This window comes from Osmerus mordax, chromosome 24 (assembly GCF_038355195.1).
Source record: "Osmerus mordax isolate fOsmMor3 chromosome 24, fOsmMor3.pri, whole genome shotgun sequence".
Classification (NCBI taxonomy): domain Eukaryota; kingdom Metazoa; phylum Chordata; class Actinopteri; order Osmeriformes; family Osmeridae; genus Osmerus; species Osmerus mordax.
In genome coordinates, this window is record NC_090073.1 from 9,033,820 (window position 1) to 9,055,279 (window position 21,460).

The 21,460-nt window shown below is 44.1% G+C and overlaps 4 protein-coding genes across 4 annotated transcripts; 2 read left to right on the forward strand and 2 right to left on the reverse strand.

Moving 5' to 3' along the window:
- Positions 1 to 3,075: 3,075 nt before the first annotated feature.
- On the reverse strand, positions 3,076 to 4,624 carry arl6ip4 (ADP-ribosylation factor-like 6 interacting protein 4). The gene is made up of 5 exons (XM_067228526.1): positions 4,335 to 4,624; positions 3,899 to 4,213; positions 3,661 to 3,778; positions 3,496 to 3,565; positions 3,076 to 3,388 (listed from the first exon to the last, which is right to left on the reverse strand). Exons 1-5 carry the CDS (start codon positions 4,504 to 4,506, stop codon positions 3,332 to 3,334), a joined length of 732 nt encoding a protein of 243 aa, XP_067084627.1. The 5' UTR covers positions 4,507 to 4,624; the 3' UTR covers positions 3,076 to 3,331.
- Positions 4,625 to 4,969: 345 nt separating this feature from the next.
- Positions 4,970 to 9,344, reverse strand: mthfd2 (methylenetetrahydrofolate dehydrogenase (NADP+ dependent) 2, methenyltetrahydrofolate cyclohydrolase). Its single transcript, XM_067228525.1, has 8 exons — positions 9,185 to 9,344; positions 7,726 to 7,910; positions 7,506 to 7,628; positions 7,025 to 7,177; positions 6,779 to 6,886; positions 6,254 to 6,346; positions 5,970 to 6,095; positions 4,970 to 5,668 (listed from the first exon to the last, which is right to left on the reverse strand). The coding sequence occupies exons 1-8, from the start codon at positions 9,262 to 9,264 to the stop codon at positions 5,520 to 5,522; spliced, it is 1,017 nt and encodes a 338-aa protein (XP_067084626.1). The 5' UTR covers positions 9,265 to 9,344; the 3' UTR covers positions 4,970 to 5,519.
- A 286-nt stretch (positions 9,345 to 9,630) lies between these two features.
- mob1a (MOB kinase activator 1A) lies at positions 9,631 to 13,519 on the forward strand. The gene is made up of 6 exons (XM_067228527.1): positions 9,631 to 10,064; positions 10,582 to 10,748; positions 11,155 to 11,248; positions 11,824 to 11,957; positions 12,346 to 12,509; positions 13,369 to 13,519. Exons 1-6 carry the CDS (start codon positions 10,051 to 10,053, stop codon positions 13,444 to 13,446), a joined length of 651 nt encoding a protein of 216 aa, XP_067084628.1. The 5' UTR covers positions 9,631 to 10,050; the 3' UTR covers positions 13,447 to 13,519.
- Positions 13,520 to 15,880: 2,361 nt separating this feature from the next.
- trafd1 (TRAF-type zinc finger domain containing 1) lies at positions 15,881 to 21,309 on the forward strand. Its single transcript, XM_067227985.1, has 12 exons — positions 15,881 to 16,015; positions 16,460 to 16,506; positions 16,614 to 16,749; positions 16,879 to 16,932; positions 17,056 to 17,491; positions 17,842 to 18,114; positions 18,507 to 18,571; positions 19,019 to 19,282; positions 19,599 to 19,728; positions 19,928 to 20,189; positions 20,455 to 20,515; positions 20,819 to 21,309. Exons 2-12 carry the CDS (start codon positions 16,472 to 16,474, stop codon positions 20,852 to 20,854), a joined length of 1,752 nt encoding a protein of 583 aa, XP_067084086.1. The 5' UTR covers positions 15,881 to 16,015; positions 16,460 to 16,471; the 3' UTR covers positions 20,855 to 21,309.
- The last annotated feature ends 151 nt before the right edge of the window (positions 21,310 to 21,460 follow it).

The following is a 21,460-nucleotide window of genomic DNA, read 5'->3' on the forward strand; positions in this document are numbered from 1 at the left end:
GAGGAGGGGAAGGGGAGATGCATGGGATGGGTGGAGAGAGAGAGGGGGAATGGAGACTTGGTGGAAGGATATTGGATGCATGGTGTTGGGAGGGTGGGTTAGCAAAGGGAATGAGGCGGGGGCAGAAGGTGTGAGAGAAACTGAGCGGGTTGAAGTGAGGTATTGAGAGTGAGATGTGCAGGTGCTACAAACCGATCTTTTCAAAAGCAGCACCAAACAAAACAATGGACTCTTTTTTTTTTTATTGACGTAAGAGATAGAACCGAGTTGTTTTAATACAGATGTTACTTAACCGGGGAAGATGCATGCGCACACATAAACAAGCGACAGTAAATCGAAAGGAGTCTGAATGAAAATGCACCGTTTTCATATTTATTATTCAGCGTGAAACTCACGCATTACTCATGCAACCACCGGCTGCAGGGTTTGGGTAAATGTCACACAGGTGTGTCGTTACCCAGTATGCTATGCTACCGTTTGCAGTCACTGCAAACACAGAACTTACAGCCAAAATACATAAATACATGTCTATAAACCAGTGGTCATCATATTATTAGTCTTGCGTTGGTCACAGTTGCAGTACAATGCGTCTTCATTTTTAAAGTGCCCAGCTGTCTTTGACTTGTCTATACAGTGAGCATACATATTTTCTTACTCAAAGAACAAAGTTATATGACTAAGTTAATTTGCCAAAAGCTGGCAGTATAGATATGAGTATACTGTATATGAACTGAATCCAAAATGTCCAGATGGTTGCGGTAAGCTGCAACACTAGCTGTGTGAAGCAAGGTGGTGTAATTGTATAGGTGGAGAGAATACCAAGATTTGTACATAATAATATTGTATTATATTGTAGATTGAGTCTGGTTTATTTGAGGGATTGTGGGAAGGTGGAAACATTGCAAAATGTCAGACACAGTTTTCAATATTATTTAATAGGACAAGGATACATAAATACATAGATATATTCCTTTTGTGATTTAAAAATCTACAGTGTTCTTTTAGAGGTTAATTTAGCCTCCATCTTCTGCAGCCATTAATCCACAGCAGAGGCATTTGCCTGACAGTTGTATTTTTACCACATTGTTTGATCCGATTTACCATAATTGTATTATTGAAATAATGTGTCATATGTTTGTACGATACTTAGAACATTTGGGATATGGCCTCCGTCTTGTTATCCATGGCTGTAAATGAGGCATTGAATGTGCTCATAGATATTAATTAGGTTAAAGGGGGAGTCCTTTTGTAGATACTGTAAATTATGCTTTGCCATATAGCATATAGAGTTAAGTCTTATTTCGTTATCTCAGTTGTTTCTCAAACAAGCGATCTCCTTGGATTATTGTTTTTTTACACTCTAGATCTCTCCCTGTCGACATCACGTCCAACTATGATGGACCAATCAGAAGTAAGGTGTTTGTGAGATGGTGTGGCATCAGCCAGGGCCTGCTATGACAGATTTACGGAAGATGATAATAGGTGCGTTCGACTTCATGCAGCGCCGGCGTCGCCTGCAGCCGCCTGCAGCCGCCTGCAGTCCGGCTGACTTGAAGCAGCCAATGGCATTCTCAACTTAAAGGCGCCGCCGGTGCTGCATGAAGTCGAATACACCTAATGCAATGTAACGACAATCAAGGAAGCTGGTAATGCTAGCGTAGCACTGGAGCTGAAGAGGAAAAGTTGTAATGCTTGCTGCATGAGTAGAATGTCTAGGTGCCCTCTGACCTTGAAAGCCTACAACTATGGTAGATTACACAGAGTAATTTAATCTACTAAACTGGCTTTTATACTTGTAAAGTGTTCCCAGCAGTAAAAGCAAGGTGTTGTTGGCCGAGTCAAGACAGAGAGAGAACTGGTTTTAGTTTGGTTAGAAACTTTGCTTTTCGCCTCAATACTAAAATGTCAGACTACTGGTGTCAATTTATCCTTTTCTCTCTTGAACAGTGACTTGAAGACACAAAGTAAACACAGCCTATCTGAGTGTCCCTGTCCAGAGTTCATATAGCCTATGTAGGCACCAGTTTGGCATTTGAGGGTGACCCTGAAGACACATTTAGTCATTTAGTCATTTAGCAGACGCTCTTATCCAGAGCGACTTACATTAAGTACAGGGACATTCCACCCGAGGCAAGTAGGGTGAAGTGCCTTGCCCAAGGACACAGCCGGGGAATCTAACTGGCAACCTTCAGATTACTAGCCCGCTTCCCTAACCGCTCAGCCACCTGACTCCCTAAGACACGGCGTAATTCACCTCTGTCAACACACGGCTGACATGTTTCACAACTACGTGACTGATTCTGTGGACTGTGGACCCGTCAAGACCGTTTGAGCTCAAATCTTTATCTGCAGTCAGATGACAGATTTGAAGATCAATTCGATTTAACTTATAATGTATAGAATGTTAATTTAGACATCTAAACAGACTACAGGACACCCGTCAATTGCGCCGGAACTTCCAGAGAATGTAACCATAACGTACAAACCTTACCGAATTTTAAATACCTTGTCTGGGTAAAGACAATCTCCATTGTTCTGCCACTAATAGGCATGACCAGTCTTTGCTTTATCATATTTTCTTTTGTTTCGCTCATTTTCTTAACTACCCGGTTAGAGGGCTTCAATGGAATTTACTGCTCAGTGGAGTTTCGCACAGGATGTTGTTGCACAGGATATTGGTCTGTTTTTATTGATATGGAAGTAGTCCAAATGTACATAGGAACCTGCACAGCTCACAGGTGAGAACCAACAAACAGTTCATTCCAGACAACATAACCGACAAGCTCCTTTTAAGGTGTCATCTCATCCCCCAGTTCTTATTTTAAAACGTCAGTTTCCTCACCTCAGTAAGACTTATTTTCGGACTTAGTGCAATGTTAAAATACCTTGTACTTTGTGTAATTCTTATATTTTCAACTGCTCCTTTTTATTCTTTGTTTTTATGTACAGTGTATAAAGAAAGTATGAAGAATATTTGTTATTGGTGGTCTCATTGTGTTTTGGTAAGTAATACTAAAGTATGAAGCATCTATTGACAGCACTTTCACGGACGTTGACAGAAACAATTCGAGACAATTGTGATAAAACCATTTAATCTCCTAAAAATTAAAAAATACTTTTCCTCAGCACAGATGACTAAAAAACGTTGTACTTACAAGTCAAACGGAATGATAATTATGAAGAACTACGTGGCACATGCACACACAACTATTATGTGACTGGCAGTGTACCTACAGCCGTGAAAATGCTAATCCTCCCCTGACCAGGCTTGAGCTGGTCACAGAAGTCTCTTCACAGCCAAAGCTCAGGCACACACAAAAAGGGACTCCGACTACTTCTTCATTCCTAGTTTCTTCTGGAAGGCTTTACCGTCTCCCTTGGTGGCTTGCTGCGGAGAGAGTAAAGTCAGTTAAGTAGGCCTACACATTACGTTTGTTTTAACCTCCCCTTGATGTTAAGCAACCCCTTGTTAAGGCACCCGAGTAGTTTAAGAACCTTATTGATGTCTTTCTGTTTGTCTCGACTGACGATCTCTTCGATGATCTCTCCTTCTCCCCTCACCAGCCTGTGTGTGTCGGGGGGGAAACAGAATTTCACCATCCAACAGATCTCAGAATAAGGGGAAAAGGGAAGCGGTGAATGTGTTAGGAGGAGGCGTACCTGGTGAGTCCGGATTCTGGGTCAACCACCCTGCGGATGATACTCTGCCTGGCGTCGTATTCCTCTTTGGTTATGGGCCTCTTGGTAGAAAGTCTAGCCTTCTGCTCATCGGTCATCACTGGAGATACAAACACACACAGGCTCTGTTGGGGCCTGATATTCTGATGCGCTGTGCCTAAATGAGTAAGAGATTTAGTTTTAAATCGTTTTTAAATTAACGACTAACTGTCATAGCTACCTGGGCCATGCTCTTCTGTGCCGTCATCACTTAACCATGTATCCAAACAGGGCAGGATATCTAGCGGCGGTTGGGAGGGTTTGACGCTCGCGTTAACCTTTTCCTCCAGTTTCTTTAAGTTCTCGGCCAGTTTTTTCTCCTTCTTCAGTGCTTTCTTCCTCTCTTTCCTCTCTTTAGCTTTCTTCTTCTTCAACTTCTTTTTCTTGGCTTTCCTTTTCTTCTTCTTTGACTTTTCGTCACTTGACGAGGAGGAAGACGAGGAAGACGAACTGGAAGACGATGAAGAAGCCTTCCTTTTCTTCTTAACTTTACCATCTGTGGCACACAAAATGTTAAGGGGCAAAACAAATACCATTTATTTTCCGTCAAATGTAACTGTATGGCCGCTATCTACTTTATTGACCGTTGCTAGCAACTTTATATTGACCGTACGTACCTTGGCTTTTCCGTGTTTTGCACGCTTTCTTTGGGGGAGTCGGACTAGAGCTGTTGCTGCTAGACGATGACGACGAAGATGAGTTAGAACGTCTCCGTTTTTTCTTGACTATTTTCTTATCCCGACCTCGTTTGCTGCTTGTCGACCTGTCCCGTGACCTACTGCGATCCATGTTCGTAATGTGGAAGACGCACAATATCTGCCAGCCTGCGTGCTAGCTAATTCTTTGCTACGATTGTTTTCATTTAGGTGTAAACATCTATGTTGTCCCCCTCATGTTTCCGGAATGCAAGGAAGTGCCACCGCTCCGCATTAATCTCCCCATGGAAACATTCTAATGGGAACACTCGTTCCTTTCACAATCTATGGTCTTATTTTTGGAATGGAGTTCCATTCCACACATGTATTTCACAATCTCTAAAAACCAGATTGGTAGTTTAGTCAAAATGTTTTCATAACTTCAACTACGTATATAAAATAAATATACGATGTTGTAGTTATACACTGGAAAACAGATGGTACATCAGTTTACCAGTTATTGTTGTCCTCTCGAACGGTGCATCGTGTGAACAGTAGGCTAATTTATAGTCATTGGTCAATGTGTGGTGGCATCATTAATGCTACAGACACAGGACTGAAATATATAAATGTTTAATACTCTTTCCCGTGTTCATCTCCAGTCGTGTACATTGTGAATAAGTAACTTTCTGCACAACCTGAAGAACACATATTGTAATAATGTTGACTTCAAAATCGTATTTACAAAAGGCATTTGTGAAACTGTAAATTTAAAGCTGGTAGTGTTTTTAACAGACTTGCTACGCCAAAGCCTTCAGGCACACAATACTCGAATCAGTATGGACACTGAAGGAAATGTTAATATTTCTCGCAAAACAAAAAGTCCTTAATGGTCTTCTATACCTGACCTATCAAATGATAACAGTAGCAGTAACAGGAACACCTAGTTTTTTTTGTTGTCTTGCAAATAATAAATATATAGCTGCAATATGGTGAATTGTAACAGTCTGATACTGCTTCGCAAGAACTGAGGCGTCAGCATCGAGAACCTTAAAGCTATGACATTTCCATGCAAGCATGTGTGCAAGGAGAGCCTGCAGAGTTGCTCCGAGTAGAAAGAGGGGGGTTGGAATGTGTCACGGTGGATTGGCTGGAGACCATGACCTCTTAAGAGGCAGCCACCATGCGGATCCTCTCAGGGGGGGTGAGGAGGACATTTTTAGCTGCCTTGATGGTGTTCTTCATCAGCATGGCTACGGTCATGGGCCCCACTCCTCCAGGCACCGGGGTGATGAAGCTAGCCTTCTGCCTCACACCTGCACACAGAGATAAAGGACGCACGTTTACATTTACATTTAGCAGACGCTCTTATCCAGAGCGACTTACAGTAAGTACAGGGACATTCCCCCGAGGCAAGTAGGGTGAAGTGACTTGCCCAAGGACACAATGTCAGTTTGCATGACCGGGAATCGAACTGGCAACCTTCAGATTACTAGCCCGACTCCCTCACCGCTCGGCCATCTGACTCCCCATCTGCCGTGTCTGAGGACATGTGGGAGTGTTTTACCCAGATAAGCGCATGCCACGCGTAGCAATGCCCGGACTGAGTCTCTGTACCTTCGAAATCGACATCCCCGACCAGTCTGTTTTTGCCGGTGAGGGGACACTGTACTCTGTTGATGCCGACGTCGATGACCGCGGCGCCTTCTTTAATCATGTCTGCCGTGATCAAGTTCGGAATCCCTGAGATTTTCGAGAGAAGAATCATCGAGTTAGAAAGCCATTGGACGGTTTTTCAGAGAGAGGTACGCAGGAGGGATGTGCAAGATCAAAGAGGATCTCAACCACGCAAGCACAAGGGAAACAACCAAAAGGGAAGAAGGCAGGAGGAGGACCCGTACCTGCAGCAGCGACGATGATATCTGCTATCTTCGTGTGCTGACGGAGCTGCTCCTTAGGAGTATACCGGTGAGAGATGGTGACGGTGGCGTCGCCTGCAGACCAACAGAACGGTGTGCATTAGGTTTGAGTGTTAAAGGCAGGGTAGGCAATGTTGTTGAGAAGCACTTTTTGTCATACATATTTTTGCCAATAAATATAAAGGTTTGACTGTAATATGAAATTAATTCGACATCTGTGGGTGCGCAAGAATAATGTAATAAACACAACCAATCATTAAGCTGTACCCTGACTAATGATTGGACGGGCTATCTATCTGCCTAACTACCAGCACGCACTCTGTCCCCGCACTCAATGCGCGTTACTATAGTTTTGTGGGAGTGGCTTTGAAGGGAGTGGGTGGGATATTATGGTTTGAATCATTTGGAACTGAAGCTAAAATGGCTAACTTCGCACAACGTGCCTACACGACCTTTAAGTATTTTCAAACCCAACCGAACCCTGGAGGGCGGGTCTTCACCACTCACCTCCTGGCCTCTCGTGGCGGCCGTCCGTGTGCAGCAACATGGCGATGGGCATGCCCACGTTCTTAGAGCGCCCCGCCACCAAAACATTCTTGCCAATAGTTGGAATACCTGTAAACAACACCGACGTAAACAACACAGATGTAAACAACAGAGTCAGGCACTAAGAGAGATATATAACTTTGATGTACATTATAGAACATATGCATTACTTTGTGTGTGTAGCACAAATACTGTCAGGTACTTCACCTGTGCGTTTAATGATTTCCCAGACTCCCCACGGTGTGGCGGGCAGCATGGTGGACTGGTCGAGACACATGCGGCCCACATTGACCACATGGAAGCCGTCCACATCTTTGCCGGGAGACACAGCGTTGCAGACGCGACGCTCGTCAATGTGCTCTGGGAGAAGTAAGCGAGAGGTGCCGTTGTCTAATCATGCATCTATGTGGTAATAACATGTAAGAAGTAATAATAACATGTAAGAAGTAATAATAACATCATGCAGTAACACAGCCATGGCAGCGCTTTGGGTTGCGCTAGTAAGGAATACAAATATAGATGAAACTTTATTCATCCCCAGACAAAGACAAATTCAGACGTCACAGCAGCCCCAATAATATGCAAAACGACGATTGTCTGAATTCTGAAGTACTCGAACGTGGCATAAACTGTACCTTCACCTGAACCCCTTCAGCCCCCGCCCCCTGTAGCCCCGCCCCCCGCGTACCTGGTAGAGGCAGCTGGACCAGCAGACCGTCCACGCGGTGGTCTGTGTTGAGGTTGTAAATGAGCTCCATCAGTTCTTCCTCCGTCACGGAGCAGGGCTTCAGGATGGTCTCGCTGCTGATGCCTGAACACGGGGAGAGGATGGAGCCATGAACCCCTCACTTTCACTCAGAGACAGAGAGAGAGAGGGAGAGAGAGAGACTGTGTGTGTGTGTACATACCAACATCAGCTGCAGCCCGGGTTTTATTCAGAACGTAAGAGTGGCTAGCTGCGTTGTCTCCCACAAGCACCACGCTGAGATGAGGTCTGCGGTTCCCGGTGGAGACCCACTGTTCCACGTCGTAACGTGCCTCCTCCCTGATCTGACGGGCCAACTTCCTCCCTGAGATGACCACCGCTTCCTGTCTGGTGAGTTAGCAAGCAGAGACACAATTAGGTCAGAATAACATGTTACAGAGGGAAACCGTCCTCCTCCTTTCTGTGTTAATTACTTTACCCTTGACAACATTCATCCCAGAATAGTTTTATGTTGTTGCATGGCAGTCAAGGAAAGTAGATCAACCCAATAGGGCACTTGTGAAATCACCCTCAGAGCAGCGAAAGCCAACTACAGTTACAGTTCGTTGGGGGTCTAAAGATAGCGAGACAAGTTATGCCCACTGTAACTTAAGACACTTTTTGGAACATCTTTCCATGCATCCCAATAGCAGTTACTGGAAGAATCTACAGTGACCGTTTAAATCACACTTCCAAAGCCCTGACAGTGAAGTCACTTATGTAATGGCATACACATTGGAGTAATAGCTAAGGAGTAATGAGCCATCAACGGTGATGTAACCACCCATTGGTCCTGCCACCAGTAATTAACCATCTTGATCAATTGAGCGTAATTCCATTCCATCAGTCTTTGCCAGATAGTTTCAAACGTTTATTTTGCAGACGGAGTGACTTTAAAGTTGTTTAGACTTCAGGTGGTTTTAGCCTACCGATCCTCAAATAAACCCTTTTATGCACTCAACTTTATTTAACTACTTAAGTACTCGTGCATAAGTATTCTTCGGGGTCAGTTAGAAGGTCTGAATTAAAAGCATCTCGTGCAACCTGTAAAGAGATATCAGTCATCATGCGGTTTGTGTTGTGGGACGATGTGTGGAACATTAAATCCAACATCAATCACGAGGAACGTGCTGTACCGAGCGGTACGACTCAAATAAAACATGACACGGGAACATAAGCTGTATAGTGGGACTAATTAAATCTTGCAAGGAGTGCTGCCACGTAAAGAATATCTGGTTCATATATTTCAAAATGTATACTGCGACTGGGGGGTTGGTCTTGGAATGCATGCAAGCGTTCGGTGCTATTTCATCAGCCTGTGTAATGATACCGGCATGTCCGCAAGGGGCGCCCTTGTCGTTGGCAACAATGCATTCATTTAAACGTTATGTAATACCCCATCCTCCAAAAATCTATACTTAAAGCAATCTAGGCAAAGTTTACTATCCAAAGTGTCTGTGAATTTTTAAAGAAGATTCAGGCCAGACAAAACACAGATTCAGTAAAACGGTAGGCAACAGGAAATGGTCATTCCACCTAAATCGTACCCAAGACTTGGATATTTTAAACTCCCAGCTCTTCTTGTTAATACGAGCTTGATCTAGAATTGATAAGTTGCTTACCTTGACGCAGACATATGTAGACTACACACTTGATGTTGTGAGTGTTGGCACAATTTCCTTAAAGCTCTCAGCGTTGCCATGATATTTATTGTATCGGTTGTGATGAGTAGAAGGAAATGGAGCTACACGGTGTGACAGAGCGCGGTCTGTAAGAGCGACCAAGGTAGTTCGAAATGCTTTTAAAGCACCGGTTCCGGTTCCCTCCCTTACCGTCTTCATACGTCAGCAATATTTGCCTCGAGCACCACGGCCCCGCCTCACATACAGAGAGCTGCTGGAGGTGTCTATTTACGTATGTGCAAAGCCGACTCTATTTGAGGAAAGAAAGACAGAAAAGAAAGAAAATGAATTCAGCAAGATGAATGGTCTTTATATTTTTTTTTTTACGAACTATATAAAAATGTAGGCTAAAACTATTTCAAAAGAATACATTGACATACATGACATACTGACAAGTTATATTCGATGTTGAAGCTTCCTGCCAGGAAAAAAGTAACTCCACACAACAATCTGGTGCATATAGGCGCACCGCGGTGCAGCGCTGTCACATAAACTCAAACGAATGCTCTGCTGCACAGCTACGTTGTCGTAGCTCTGGACTGTACTAGCGCTGGGGTGACGGAGTAGCAAGACTGGCTCGAACGTCGAGTGAGGGCAGAAAAGCAACACACAAAAAAAACATTACTTTTTTTTTGCTCGGTGGAGCAAAGGGCGTTTTTTTTTTAATAGTAGATGTCTATCAAGCCACACTTCCATTAATCGTGTTGGCAGCGTTACGAATAGAGATCATTGTCTTTTGAGTTCATTAGTGGTTTGGAGCTGTCTTCGTCTTTATCCACACCACCACCACTCGAAAGTTCGCAACGATGAGCTTCTTATTGTAAGTAACACTTAGCTAGCTAGTCTAGTATGCTTGACTATCTAACGAAACACAAACACCATGTATTTAGACAAATTTGAGTTCTAACCCGTATGGCCTAGTTAGTGTGGATAGATAGTTGGCTAGTTAACGAGGCTGACTCGCTAACTAGCTGAAGTTAAAAGCTATCTCGCTGCATGTACTGTATAAGCTAGCTAGCCACAGTAATTTAATTGGGCGATGTGAACACAACAAGGGTGTTGCTTTACCTAGCTAACTAAGCACCGTCCTAAGTTATTATTACAATATCCCACCATTGTCACATCAGAAATAAAAGTGTAGAGAGTGTCTTGTCGACTGTGTTGTGGTGAAGCAGAAAACTTAAAACAGGAAGGAGCTCAGACGATGATGTCTGTTCAATGTACTGCGTGCGAAGGGTGGCTTGCTAACGACCTTATCATTTACACTGCACCAGTAAATACGTGTATCCGTAGATCTCCTGTATTGCAACCGTTATCTCTCGTGTCGTTTTTCGCAGTGGCAATCGTTCATCCAAGACCTTCAAGCCGAAGAAAAATATCCCCGAAGGTTCACATCAGTATGAGCTGTTGAAACACGCGGAGGCCACTCTCGGTAGTGGGAATTTGAGACAAGCAGTGATGCTACCGGAGGGAGAAGATCTCAACGAATGGATTGCAGTAAACAGTGAGTGGATTAAATGAAATGCCATGAAGAAATACACCTGTTTCTTTTACATTTAGTCATTTAGCAGACGCTCTTATACAGAGCGACTTACAGTAAGTACAGGGACATTCTCCCCAAGGCAAGTAGGGTGAAGTGCCTTGCCCAAGGACACAACGTCATTTTTCACGGCCGGGAATCGAACTGGCAACCTTCAGATTACTAGCCCGCTTCCCTAACCGCTCAGCCACCTGACTCCCTATGACTCCCTTTTGACTCAAACTAAATCGCACCTACAGTGTGGTTTGGGGAAGTTTTAGTTAACCAGTAGGTGGTTAATTGTTAATATTGCACCTCAGATTGTCTCTCAGTCCATGCAGTTGTGATGCTTTGAAAATAACAGACGTTGTGGATGTATCCCCACTTACAGCTGTGGATTTCTTCAACCAGATCAACATGTTATATGGCACCATCACAGAGTTCTGCACTGAGACAAGCTGCTCTGTGATGTCTGCAGGACCAAGGTATGTCAAGGACTCAAGTGTGGCCTAAACTAAGAGGGCGTTCATGCCCGAATGTAATTCCAGAGTTTTTCGTGAGACCCTATTTATGTAAACATTGCTTCACATTACAGCTTTTTATCTTATTTTTTACTTTCGCTTCTCTGTTTTCTGTCAGATGGTTTGAATGCGTCAGCTCAGTGCAGTCCTTGTAGGACTCTTAAGCTTGATATTTAGTTCAGCCACTTCCTTAAAGTCATCTGCCTTCTCTTTTATCTGTTTGTCTTAAATGCAGAGGAACAATACTTCCCTTTGGTATTAAGGTCACAGTGGAAACCATCCTCTTCCTTCCTTCAGTGCTAATGTCTGCTTAGTAAACAGGCTCTACACTTCTGTAATTGAACAGCACTAAATTGCGTCAAAACTGAAATTACATATCCCCTAGTGACTCCAGTGGCTTCCGCATATATCCAGGGAAAAGCCATTTCAACACCCACCGTCACATAAAGTAGTAGCATAGTCTTATTATGTCAAGGAATTTCCACATTAGCGTAGCATGAGTATAAAAAGTGACCTAAATGCTCATCCTTCACCTGTAGGTATGAGTACCACTGGGCAGATGGCACCAACATCAAGAAGCCAATCAAGTGCTCCGCTCCCAAGTACATCGACTACCTGATGACCTGGGTGCAGGATCAGCTGGACGACGAAACGCTCTTCCCTTCCAAAATAGGTCAGTCACCTTTTTCAAACGCAACCGCCAACAACGGGATTGTCTTCCCTGCTGCCGTCGACGTGAACCTGGTCCTTCTGAAGGATGTATGCCTGTGTTTAGCGGTTCTGTTTTGTCCTGCCTTTTGAGTGCCTTTCCCTAAGAACTTCCTATAAGAAGATAGATCAGATTAGAAAGGGGTTTTAATCGCCATGAAAGTTTGCACAGACAAGGAATTTACTTTGGCAGGAAGGTGCATACATTCAACATATAGGGATCATAAATCTTGAATAGTGGTGTACAAGTCTAACTATACTAACGGTACAAGGTCTAACTAATAATAAGGGGCTGTAAGAATTTAGGATAAAATAAAAATTAAAAAAATATCTGTCTTGGCCTGCCTCCTTAGGAGTGCCTTTCCCTAAGAACTTCATGTCTGTGGCCAAGACCATCCTGAAGCGGCTGTTCAGAGTCTACGCTCACATCTACCACCAGCACTTTGACTCTGTGATGCAGCTTCAGGAGGAGGCTCACCTCAACACCTCCTTCAAACACTTCATCTTCTTCGTCCAGGTAAGGGCGGGGTTTACGTTTGGAGCGTTTAGCACACTGTTTTTATCCCAAGCAGACGTGCACACAGTGTATGAAAGTAGAGTCGTGAGTTTAGGCAGAGTGTGAATTATGACAATCGGGGGGGGGTCAACTTCTTCAGGGTGTGTATTGACCCCCCCGACCTGTTGTTTTTACCTCTTGTGGGGGGGGTCCAAGTCTTAATTAGGGGGGTCAAACCCCCCAAGCCCCCCCGTAATTCGAACTCTGGGTTTAGGGTCAGAAGTGCGTCCTACAGTGTTTAGGGTCAGAGTCAGTAGTCTGGATTTATTAGCCACATCTCTGCTACCAGGCCTCGTGAACAAAAACTACTACATAAACTAAAAGTTTTAGTTAGTAAAAACGTGTTCCAGGTGGTGTAATGACTGACTGTTCCTGGGTGGTGTAATGACTGACTGACTGTGTTCCTGGGTGGTGTAATGACTGACTGTGTTCCTGGGTGGTGTAATGACTGACTGACTGTGTTCCTGGGTGGTGTAATGACTGTGTTCCTGGGTGGTGTAATGACTGACTGACTGACTGTGTTCCTGGGTGGTGTAATGACTGTGTTCCTGGGTGGTGTAATGACTGACTGACTGTGTTCCTGGGTGGTGTAATGACTGACTGTGTTCCTGGGTGGTGTAATGACTGTGTTCCTGGGTGGTGTAATGACTGACTGTGTTCCTGGGTGGTGTAATGACTGACTGTATTCCTGGGTGGTGTAATGACTGTGTTCCTGGGTGGTGTAATGACTGACTGACTGTATTCCTGGGTGGTGTAATGACTGACTGTATTCCTGGGTGGTGTAATGACTGACTGACGGTGTTGCTTGTGTCATCTGTAGGAGTTCAGCCTTATTGACCGGCGTGAACTGGCCCCCCTGCAGGACCTGATTGAAAAGCTGGGATCCAAGGACAGATAGACATCCTCTTCCTCTCTTTTCTCCTCCACTCTCCCTCCCTCCCTCTCCCTCTCTCTCCCTCTCTCCCCCTCTCTCCCTCCCTCTCTCTCTCTCCCTCCCTCTCTCTCCCTCCCTCCCTCCCTCTCTCTCTCTCTCTCTCTCTCTCCCTCCCTCTCTCTCTCTCCCTCCCTCCCTCCCTCCCTCCCTCTCTCTCTCTCTCTCCCTCCCTCCCTCCCTCCCTCCCTCCCTCCCTCCCTCCCTCCCTCCCTCTCTCCCCCTCTCTCCCTCCCTCCCTCCCTCCCTCCCTCTCCCTCTCTCCCCCTCTCTCCCTCCCTCCCTCTCTCTCCCTCTCTCCCCCTCTCTCCCTCTCTCCCCCTCTCTCCCTCCCTCTCTCTCTCTCCCTCCCTCCCTCCCTCCCTCCCTCCCTCCCTCCCTCCCTCCCTCCCTCCCTCCCTCCCTCCCTCCCTCCCTCCCTCCCTCCCTCCCTCCCTCCCTCCCTCCCTCCCTCCCTCCCTCTCTCCCTCTCTCCCTCTCTCTCCCTCTCTCCCTCCCTCCCTCTCTTCTCTGACCGCTACCTCTCTCTCTTCATGTGTTCACTCTCTCACTTCGTGCCTTCCATCTTTCTTCACCGTTATTGTCTTGTTTTTTTTCTCAACCGTTCTGTTCCACTTTGTGCTTTCCTTTGTAGTCTCCATATTGTTTTAAAGGTGTGCGATGTCAGAGATCACGTTAGTCTTTTAGATAAGATACCAGAGAGTATAGTATATTAAATATGTTTTTGGTTTAACACTTCTATAATTGGGACCTACTGCCTTGTTCTTCGTGGACCAAGATGTTTCTGGGGTCGAAATACAAACCAGCTGTTTTACTTTTCTTTTTTTTGTTTTGCGTTTTGAACATCAGTTTTGTTTAGAGTTCAAGTGTTAGTAGTAATGTATAACAATTCTCTGTTTTGAATGTGCATCTGGTTTGCCTGGTTATTTCACTTTTTCACAAAGGGTGACTGAAGTAGAAAAAGGTTGTTTATAATGTCAGTTTTACAATGAGACTTTTGATAAACTTGATAAATAGATATTCTTCCAATATTTCTAAAGAATCTGAAATTATATTTGTACGTTGTAGTAAACCACTTAGAGATCCTAGGATGTAAACCAAGCAGTGTCATCGAGTGACATTTCTATAAATTAACAGGAAACGTGTCATGAACAATAGTTTTAAACTTAGTTTGTTTTACTGTCATTTCAGTCAAATGTGCCTCAATTCAGTTTTTTTGCTACAATACTTTCTGGATGTGTTTTGTGCATGCTGGTACTTTTAATATCAAGTCAATATTTTATTAAACTCAATTTAGCTTTTTATCCCCAGCATGCATAATGCAATAATTGCAAATGTTCCAATACCTAAGAAAGATGACTGTACATGAGATGTATGTAGTTATTTTTCTTTTAGAAACGATTGTTTGTCCAAGTGTGGTGTTATAGTGTTCACACTGACCTTCTCCAGTGTTTCCAGCACAGAGGACTCAAACAGCTGGGCTGTTTTTCCACGCTACCTTGTCACCCAAAAGCTACTTTTCGTCATCCAATTTCATAAACACCACCTACAAATCTTGTTTTTTCAAGCGATAACTCTTAACCAGTTGCATGAAATGTCTCTGCAGTCTAAATGCATGAATTGAATGTCTTGTAAAGGGGCTCGTAATTTGACTGATTTGACCACACGCGCCTTAGGCTTAGTTTTATTAGAATTTGTATTTCTGTCTTACTCTTTTATTCTGCTTTCTCTTATATATGCATTTAAAAAATCTTGTTGGCATGATATCCATTTGAGTTACATTTCATATTTTATAATTCAGAATGCAATATTTGTAAGAGTAAAATGGGAAACTATTGATCGGATGAACATTTTAAAATTGATTTGGCATTTATATGTATTCTGATGGACATTTCATGTGTGTCCTTTTCTGCTGTAAATATGATAATTGACAGTACATTATCTGAACAAACCTGTGCCTTATTAAAGAGAAAATGTGTCTGATATGACAGTATTGGTAGGAGAAAAGCTAAATAAACATGGATGAGACATTCTGTGTGTTTTGTATTCTATTGCGTATTACTATTCGTCGAATGTTTTACTTGAATGCAAATCATATTCCAAGTAGATTTTGATTAGTCTATGTATTGAAAGAACCATAAATATGAGAGAAGAAAATTTTACCTGCGTGTGGTTTGCCATGAGTTCGTTCCATAAAAAAAAAAAGTGGTTCTCTTCCGTGTATTTTAATAACTTGATCATACTGCGAAAAGAGTTGTAACCTAGATAGCACTCACAATTTCTCGTTTGCACATCCATCTGGTAAGGAAAGTGAGCGTTTGGTGAGAGTTTTGGAATGAGACGCACCCAACAGACGCTAGCTTGTAGCAACTTCCTGAAACGTAATATTTCAGGAAGCGATCTTGACAACAGTCTTACCTAGAGATACCAGCACAGGCAAAAAAAGACAACAGATCAATATAACAGGGCAAGTTGGTGGTAGCTCGCTAGATAACCTGGTCTAACTTGCTATCTTGACGACATCAAATAAAACAATGTAAGTACATTGTCAAAATTACTGTACTACTCAGTGTTGTACGGAAAGTGTTTTGGTTATTTTTAATCCTGACGTTATTCAAGGCTATCCATAGTTCTGCTCGTTGAACCAAACAGTGTACTATTACTAGCTCAGAGATAGTAGCTATAGCTATTGTTGTACAGTAGATATCGTATCTTGTAGCCATTTAGCCAAGATTAACGTTAATTAGCGAGATAGCCCGGTAGATGACTGACTATCAAGCTTGATTATAACTGCATAAAGCCAGGACATTTTAGCTAGCGAACTTGTATCCCTAGCTAACTGGCTAGGTAGTCGCAACGTTAATCTTCATAACAATAGCTAGCTAGCTTTAGCATTAGACTAGCTTTTTGTGTTGTGGAATGTTTGTCAGTGACATAAACTAATCTAGTTGATCATTAGTCGTTATTTTCTCTTTTTCAGTTGAAAGTAACCATGGCTGATGATGGCACACAGTTCTGTGCAAACTGGTGGGGGTGCACTAATCCATTAAGCATGTATCACCCAATATGCTAGTACTAGTCAGTATGATCTCAAACGACAGTTTTTCTCATCATTCACATATGCTCTTTTCTAGCAAGCATGACATTCCTGGGGCAAATTTCACAACCCACGAAATCCACTGTCGCCGAAACATTGCCCTGTGTGAAGTTTGTCAAGAGCCGGTTCCACGTTCTGATCTGAAACAGCATAAAGAACAGGAACACGTCAAGGTACTAGTTGGTTCTGCACGATGGCTTTGACAGTTTGACAGAAAAGCATTCCAGAGAACAAAAGCATCACGTGTGGAATGAATGTTCCTCGACTGCTGTTGTTCAACCATACTTTCGATTTCGTTTCAGATGAAATGCAAATGTGGCTTGAATATTGAGAAGAGTCAAATGGATATCCACCAGGTAGTCAGGAAACGTAGAACGAAATCTTGAGCCAACGAGTTCCATTGTCTATTTATTCTTTTTATTTTATATGCATTTCTGGAAATTTCCATTGCGACCAATCGTCCCATTACTCTTCCCCAGAGCTCAGAGTGTGGCCAGAGGATGGTACCCTGCCAGTACTGTGACCTGGAGATCGTGTTCAGCCAGTGTAAACAGCACGAGGACTACTGCGGGACCCGCACTGAATCATGTTCCCTCTGCAAGTCCAACGTGATGCTGAGGGAGCAGGTTGTCCACTCGGCCCTGTGTGGCAGTCTCACTCCCCCCCAGGAGAGGAACAACAGCAGGGCCGGTCACAGCTCAGCAGAGCCCCAGACACCTGGAGCCTGGTTCGAAGCCCACTCCATCCGGAACCTGCTGAAGGCCCAGGAGGGAGGCCCTAAGAACAACAACATGATTGCGGGGGAGCGCGGTCTTCCACCACGCTCCCTAGAGACCAGAGTCCACAACAGCACCCTGGCCTCCACCGACGGTGAGAGAAGTAACATTGGGCCCAGGAACACAGCATTCAACCACTGTGAGTGAGACCAGGCTTCAACTAAAACATCACTCACACGGACATCGTCCAACCAGATAGCTCACTAAGATTTGCCAATACAATCCCATAGTAGACAGTTTCATTTACATTTAGTCATTTAGCAGACGCTCTTATCCAGAGCGACTTACAGTAAGTACAGGGACATTCCCCTGAGGCAAGTAGGGTGAAGTGCCTTGCCCAAGGACACAACGTCCAGTTCCTTAGTATACAATCTCATCTACACGGTATTAAATTGACAAACGACTTATTCTCATGACTAAACATCCACGGTATCATTAGACAATCTCTCAGGCCCATGCGTCGATCTCACATGCTTTAACTTCCTCTAGTTTATCCCCATGTGGTGGGAAACAACAACAGTGTTGGCTGGCCGGCCGCCCAACCTCCAGGAGATGACACCCTCAGCCTGGACTACATGCTGGCCCTCAGCTTGCAGAGCGACGGGGATGCGGGGGGAGAGGGGGCCCTGTGGACCGACGTCTGGGACCACCAGTTCGGAAGGACTTCCAAAGAGTTCCCTTCATCTTCACACGCTTCCCCCAACAACAACTTCCATCACATCACCACCGGCACCAGCATGACCCCAGACGATGACCAGACAGGTCAGATTGTGTCCAGAATAATACTCATTACTCATTTATTCTATTAATACTACTAATACTACTCATTTATTCTATTAATACTACTAATACTACTCATTTATTCTATTAATACTACTAATAATACTCATTCATTCTATTAATACTACTAATAATACTAATTTATTCTATTTATTCTACTAATAATACTCATTTATTCTATTAATACTACTAATAATACTCATTTATTCGTTTTTTTCCCAACCTTTTTTTCCTCCGTGTCAGTGCACTTTACTCTGTAATTGTTTTCAACGCATCTATACTTAAGTGAGAAACTAATACCCAGTACACAGTGTTCTTATATTATCTTACAAGATTAAATTTTGTATTATTTTCTGTCTTTATCTCCCATGTAGACACCATGTTGCCCTGTGAGTTCTGTGAGGAGCTGTTTCCAGAAGAGGACCTCATTCTGCACCAGGTCAGTGGGGGGTGGCCTCATGCCATCTTTCCGGTAGCTTCTGTCCCTTCTCTCTGCTGCTCCCAGATTAGGGGGCGTGCACAGAGGTTGTTTCCCTGTGAGACATCAGCGGTTCGTGACCAACCCCGGCTCTCTTCTCTCCCCCCCTTGTTTCCTTCCTGTGCATGTTGATGTTTTGGTGCTTCCGTTGGCTCCCTCTTGTCTAATCTCTCTCGTTTAAAAATCGGCCAGTCACTTTGTAACTTCTAATATAGCATTTCTGATATGTTTGGTTTGTGTGTGCTTTGTGTTATAATTATTATTAATAATGAAAAGAAACACGCAGGAAGTGGGCATATGCAAATTGGGTCATTGCAACCTAAGCTGTAAAATGTTTCTACCTTCCTCCCTCTTGGTTCATCCCCTCTCTCTTCTTCTTCTCTCTTCTTCTCTCTTCTCGTCTCCCAGACGGGCTGCTCTCCGGCCTCTGCCTTCGCCTCCTTCAGTAAGCGCCCCCCATCTCCGCCATGCGAGGACAGGCTCCCCAGGGGGGCAGGGGGCCTCAGGCACGCCCCGCCCTCCGGCACCCCCTCTCCCAGCCTCGCTGCCTTCCCACGCCCAGCCTCCCCGCTCTTGGACAGCCCCCCTTCCAGTCCACGTGAGGGAGACGTGCTCATTCCCTGTGAGTTCTGTGGCGTGGCTCTAGAAGAGGCTGTAGTCTTCCACCACCAGGTACACCAATCACAGCAAACTGGGGGTACATTAGACCAATCACAGCAAACCGGGGGTACATTAGACCAATCACAGCAAATTGGGGGTAGATTACACCAATCACAGCAAATTGGGGGTAGATTACACCAATCACAGCAAACTGGGGGTATATTAGACCAATCACAGCAAACTGGGGGTATATTACACCAATCACAGCGGTCTGTCCATATATATCAGTATTCACAGCTAAATGTGCGTGTTTGACACTGATCACAGTGAAATGTGCATCCACACGGTACCATGACTCACAGTTGTCTTTCATGATCTTTCCCCGCAGGACAAGTGCAGGCCGCGCACAGCACAGCCAGTGGATAAAGAGACCAAATCATCCTTCCAGAAGCCTCTTCCTCCCAGAGAGAGTCCAGGTGCCAGCTCTCCGGAGGTGCAGAGGAGACTGATGCACCAGGGTGAGGCTCCAGACCGTAAACGCTGTCCTGGGAATCAGCTCTCTTGTCGTCGGATTATTGCATCGGAAAAAACGTATTCAGTTAAACAGACACTTTCTTTATCCATTTAGGAGTAATTGCTGTAAATGTCAGGAGGGGTATGAATTAAGGTCTCTGTTTTCTGAAACAAAACTCCAACCTGCGTTACTCCTGCTTGCAGGTGACCCCTTGGATGATGTCTTTGCGGTGGACAGGGAGAGGCCTTCGATGCAAAACCCCCGAGACTGCAGGGGCCTCAGCGGGCCGGTCCCCCAGGGGAAGCTCTCTAACTGGGACTCCCAGATGAAGAACAGGCCCCAGAACGGCCGGGCGGCAGAAGGAGCTCTCTCACCCTTCAGCAACAGCCACAAGTCTCCCCTCAGCGACAGCAACAACTCACCTTTTGGGGATAGCCACAACGTGTACTCCCCAACAGCTGTGGGGTGAGATTGAACAATGACTAACCTTCAGTAACTTCTGTCACTCGGTACTTAGTTAGCATCTCTATTCCTTGTAGGTGGGTTTGCTAGGTGTGCACTGATCCCAAAGAGAAATTGTGGTTTTGCAGCAGTCCAGATACCTTTTTTGTTGTTTTTTTTACTGAATAAATAAATAAAATGTGGTAGGGACTTAATCATGACAAAAAGATGGGACAGTAGGTTTGCTTGCATTAAACAGTTTCATTATGAAATGCTCTCTCTTACCTAGACCCCCTCATCGGGAAAATATCGACGGACGAAGAAAAACGAAGAATGTGGGGCCGTCGAACGTAAGCAGGACTTTGGTTTACACTGGACTCTTCAGGGTTACTGTTTACATTTTTACATTTAGTCATTTAGCAGACGCTCTTATCCAGAGCGACTTGCAGTAAGTACAGGAACATTCTCCCGAGGCAAGTAGGGTGAAGTGCCTTGCCCAAGGACACAACGTCATTTTGGCACTGCCGAGAATCGAACTGGCAACCTTAAGATTACTAGCCTGATTCCCTAACTGCTCAGCCACCTGACTCCCCATACTGTTATCGAAGGCAACTTGATTACATTTGTTTTTCTGCATATCTTCTCATTCCTAGTTGCCGAAGAAGCAAAATGAAGAACAAGAGGAGTGAGAAACGTGCTGTTGGGAAGAAGTACATCAGGCAATCATCACCAAATACTAACTGTTGTATGTGCTGTGGTCATTCAATGTGGTGTCTCTTGCTAAATGTCCATGTATGTCTAATGCCTGTTTGAAGCAGTTGTTTAGTTGGACACAGGTAGTTTACCAGAAAACTCTTTTTTTAATTGTTTTCTTCTTTTAGATTTCTTTATGTAAAACTTCAATTTGTGTATTTTATATTAAGGTTCATGAAAACATGCCTTAAAATAATTTTATGTAAAACATGTTAATGCAAAATACCTTGCTGCTCCACAATATAATTGTGATTGTTTGCGTTAATTGAGAGTCAAGTATCAGAAGAAGAAATATCAAAGCATTATTTGTATGCAGAGCTGCACCTGCCAAACATAATGGTCTTTAATTCTTTGTAATATCATCTTCACACTTTTAATAAACACTTCTATAGACGCTTGTGGTGTCTCGCTTATTCAGTGATGTGGAATGAACGAGCTTACTGTTCCGTTCATCTGCTTGTTACTTTAGTGGTCGTCGTTCACACTTCTACACTGACCTCATTCAAATGTGTACAATTTAGGCCTTGATTCAAGGGAATGAG

Excerpts from the sequence above, each read along its gene's own strand:
- arl6ip4 (XM_067228526.1), bottom strand. The coding sequence starts at position 4,506 with ATGGATCGCAGTAGGTCACGGGACAGGTCGACAAGCAGCAAACGAGGT. Across the intron at positions 4,214-4,334 it reads CAAAACACGGAAAAGCCAAG|ATGGTAAAGTTAAGAAGAAA; the intron begins GTACGTACGGTC and ends TGTGTGCCACAG. Across the intron at positions 3,389-3,495 it reads AACAGAAAGACATCAATAAG|CAAGCCACCAAGGGAGACGG; the intron begins GTTCTTAAACTA and ends CTCTCTCCGCAG.
- mthfd2 (XM_067228525.1), bottom strand. The coding sequence starts at position 9,264 with ATGGCAACGCTGAGAGCTTTAAGGAAATTGTGCCAACACTCACAACAT. Across the intron at positions 6,887-7,024 it reads GGAAATCATTAAACGCACAG|GTATTCCAACTATTGGCAAG; the intron begins GTGAAGTACCTG and ends TGTTGTTTACAG. Across the intron at positions 5,669-5,969 it reads CGGGGATGTCGATTTCGAAG|GTGTGAGGCAGAAGGCTAGC; the intron begins GTACAGAGACTC and ends CTCTGTGTGCAG.
- mob1a (XM_067228527.1), top strand. Across the intron at positions 10,749-11,154 it reads CGAATGGATTGCAGTAAACA|CTGTGGATTTCTTCAACCAG; the intron begins GTGAGTGGATTA and ends CCCCACTTACAG. Across the intron at positions 11,249-11,823 it reads GTGATGTCTGCAGGACCAAG|GTATGAGTACCACTGGGCAG; the intron begins GTATGTCAAGGA and ends CTTCACCTGTAG.
- trafd1 (XM_067227985.1), top strand. The coding sequence starts at position 16,472 with ATGGCTGATGATGGCACACAGTTCTGTGCAAACTG. Across the intron at positions 16,750-16,878 it reads AAGAACAGGAACACGTCAAG|ATGAAATGCAAATGTGGCTT; the intron begins GTACTAGTTGGT and ends ATTTCGTTTCAG. Across the intron at positions 20,190-20,454 it reads TACTCCCCAACAGCTGTGGG|ACCCCCTCATCGGGAAAATA; the intron begins GTGAGATTGAAC and ends TCTCTTACCTAG.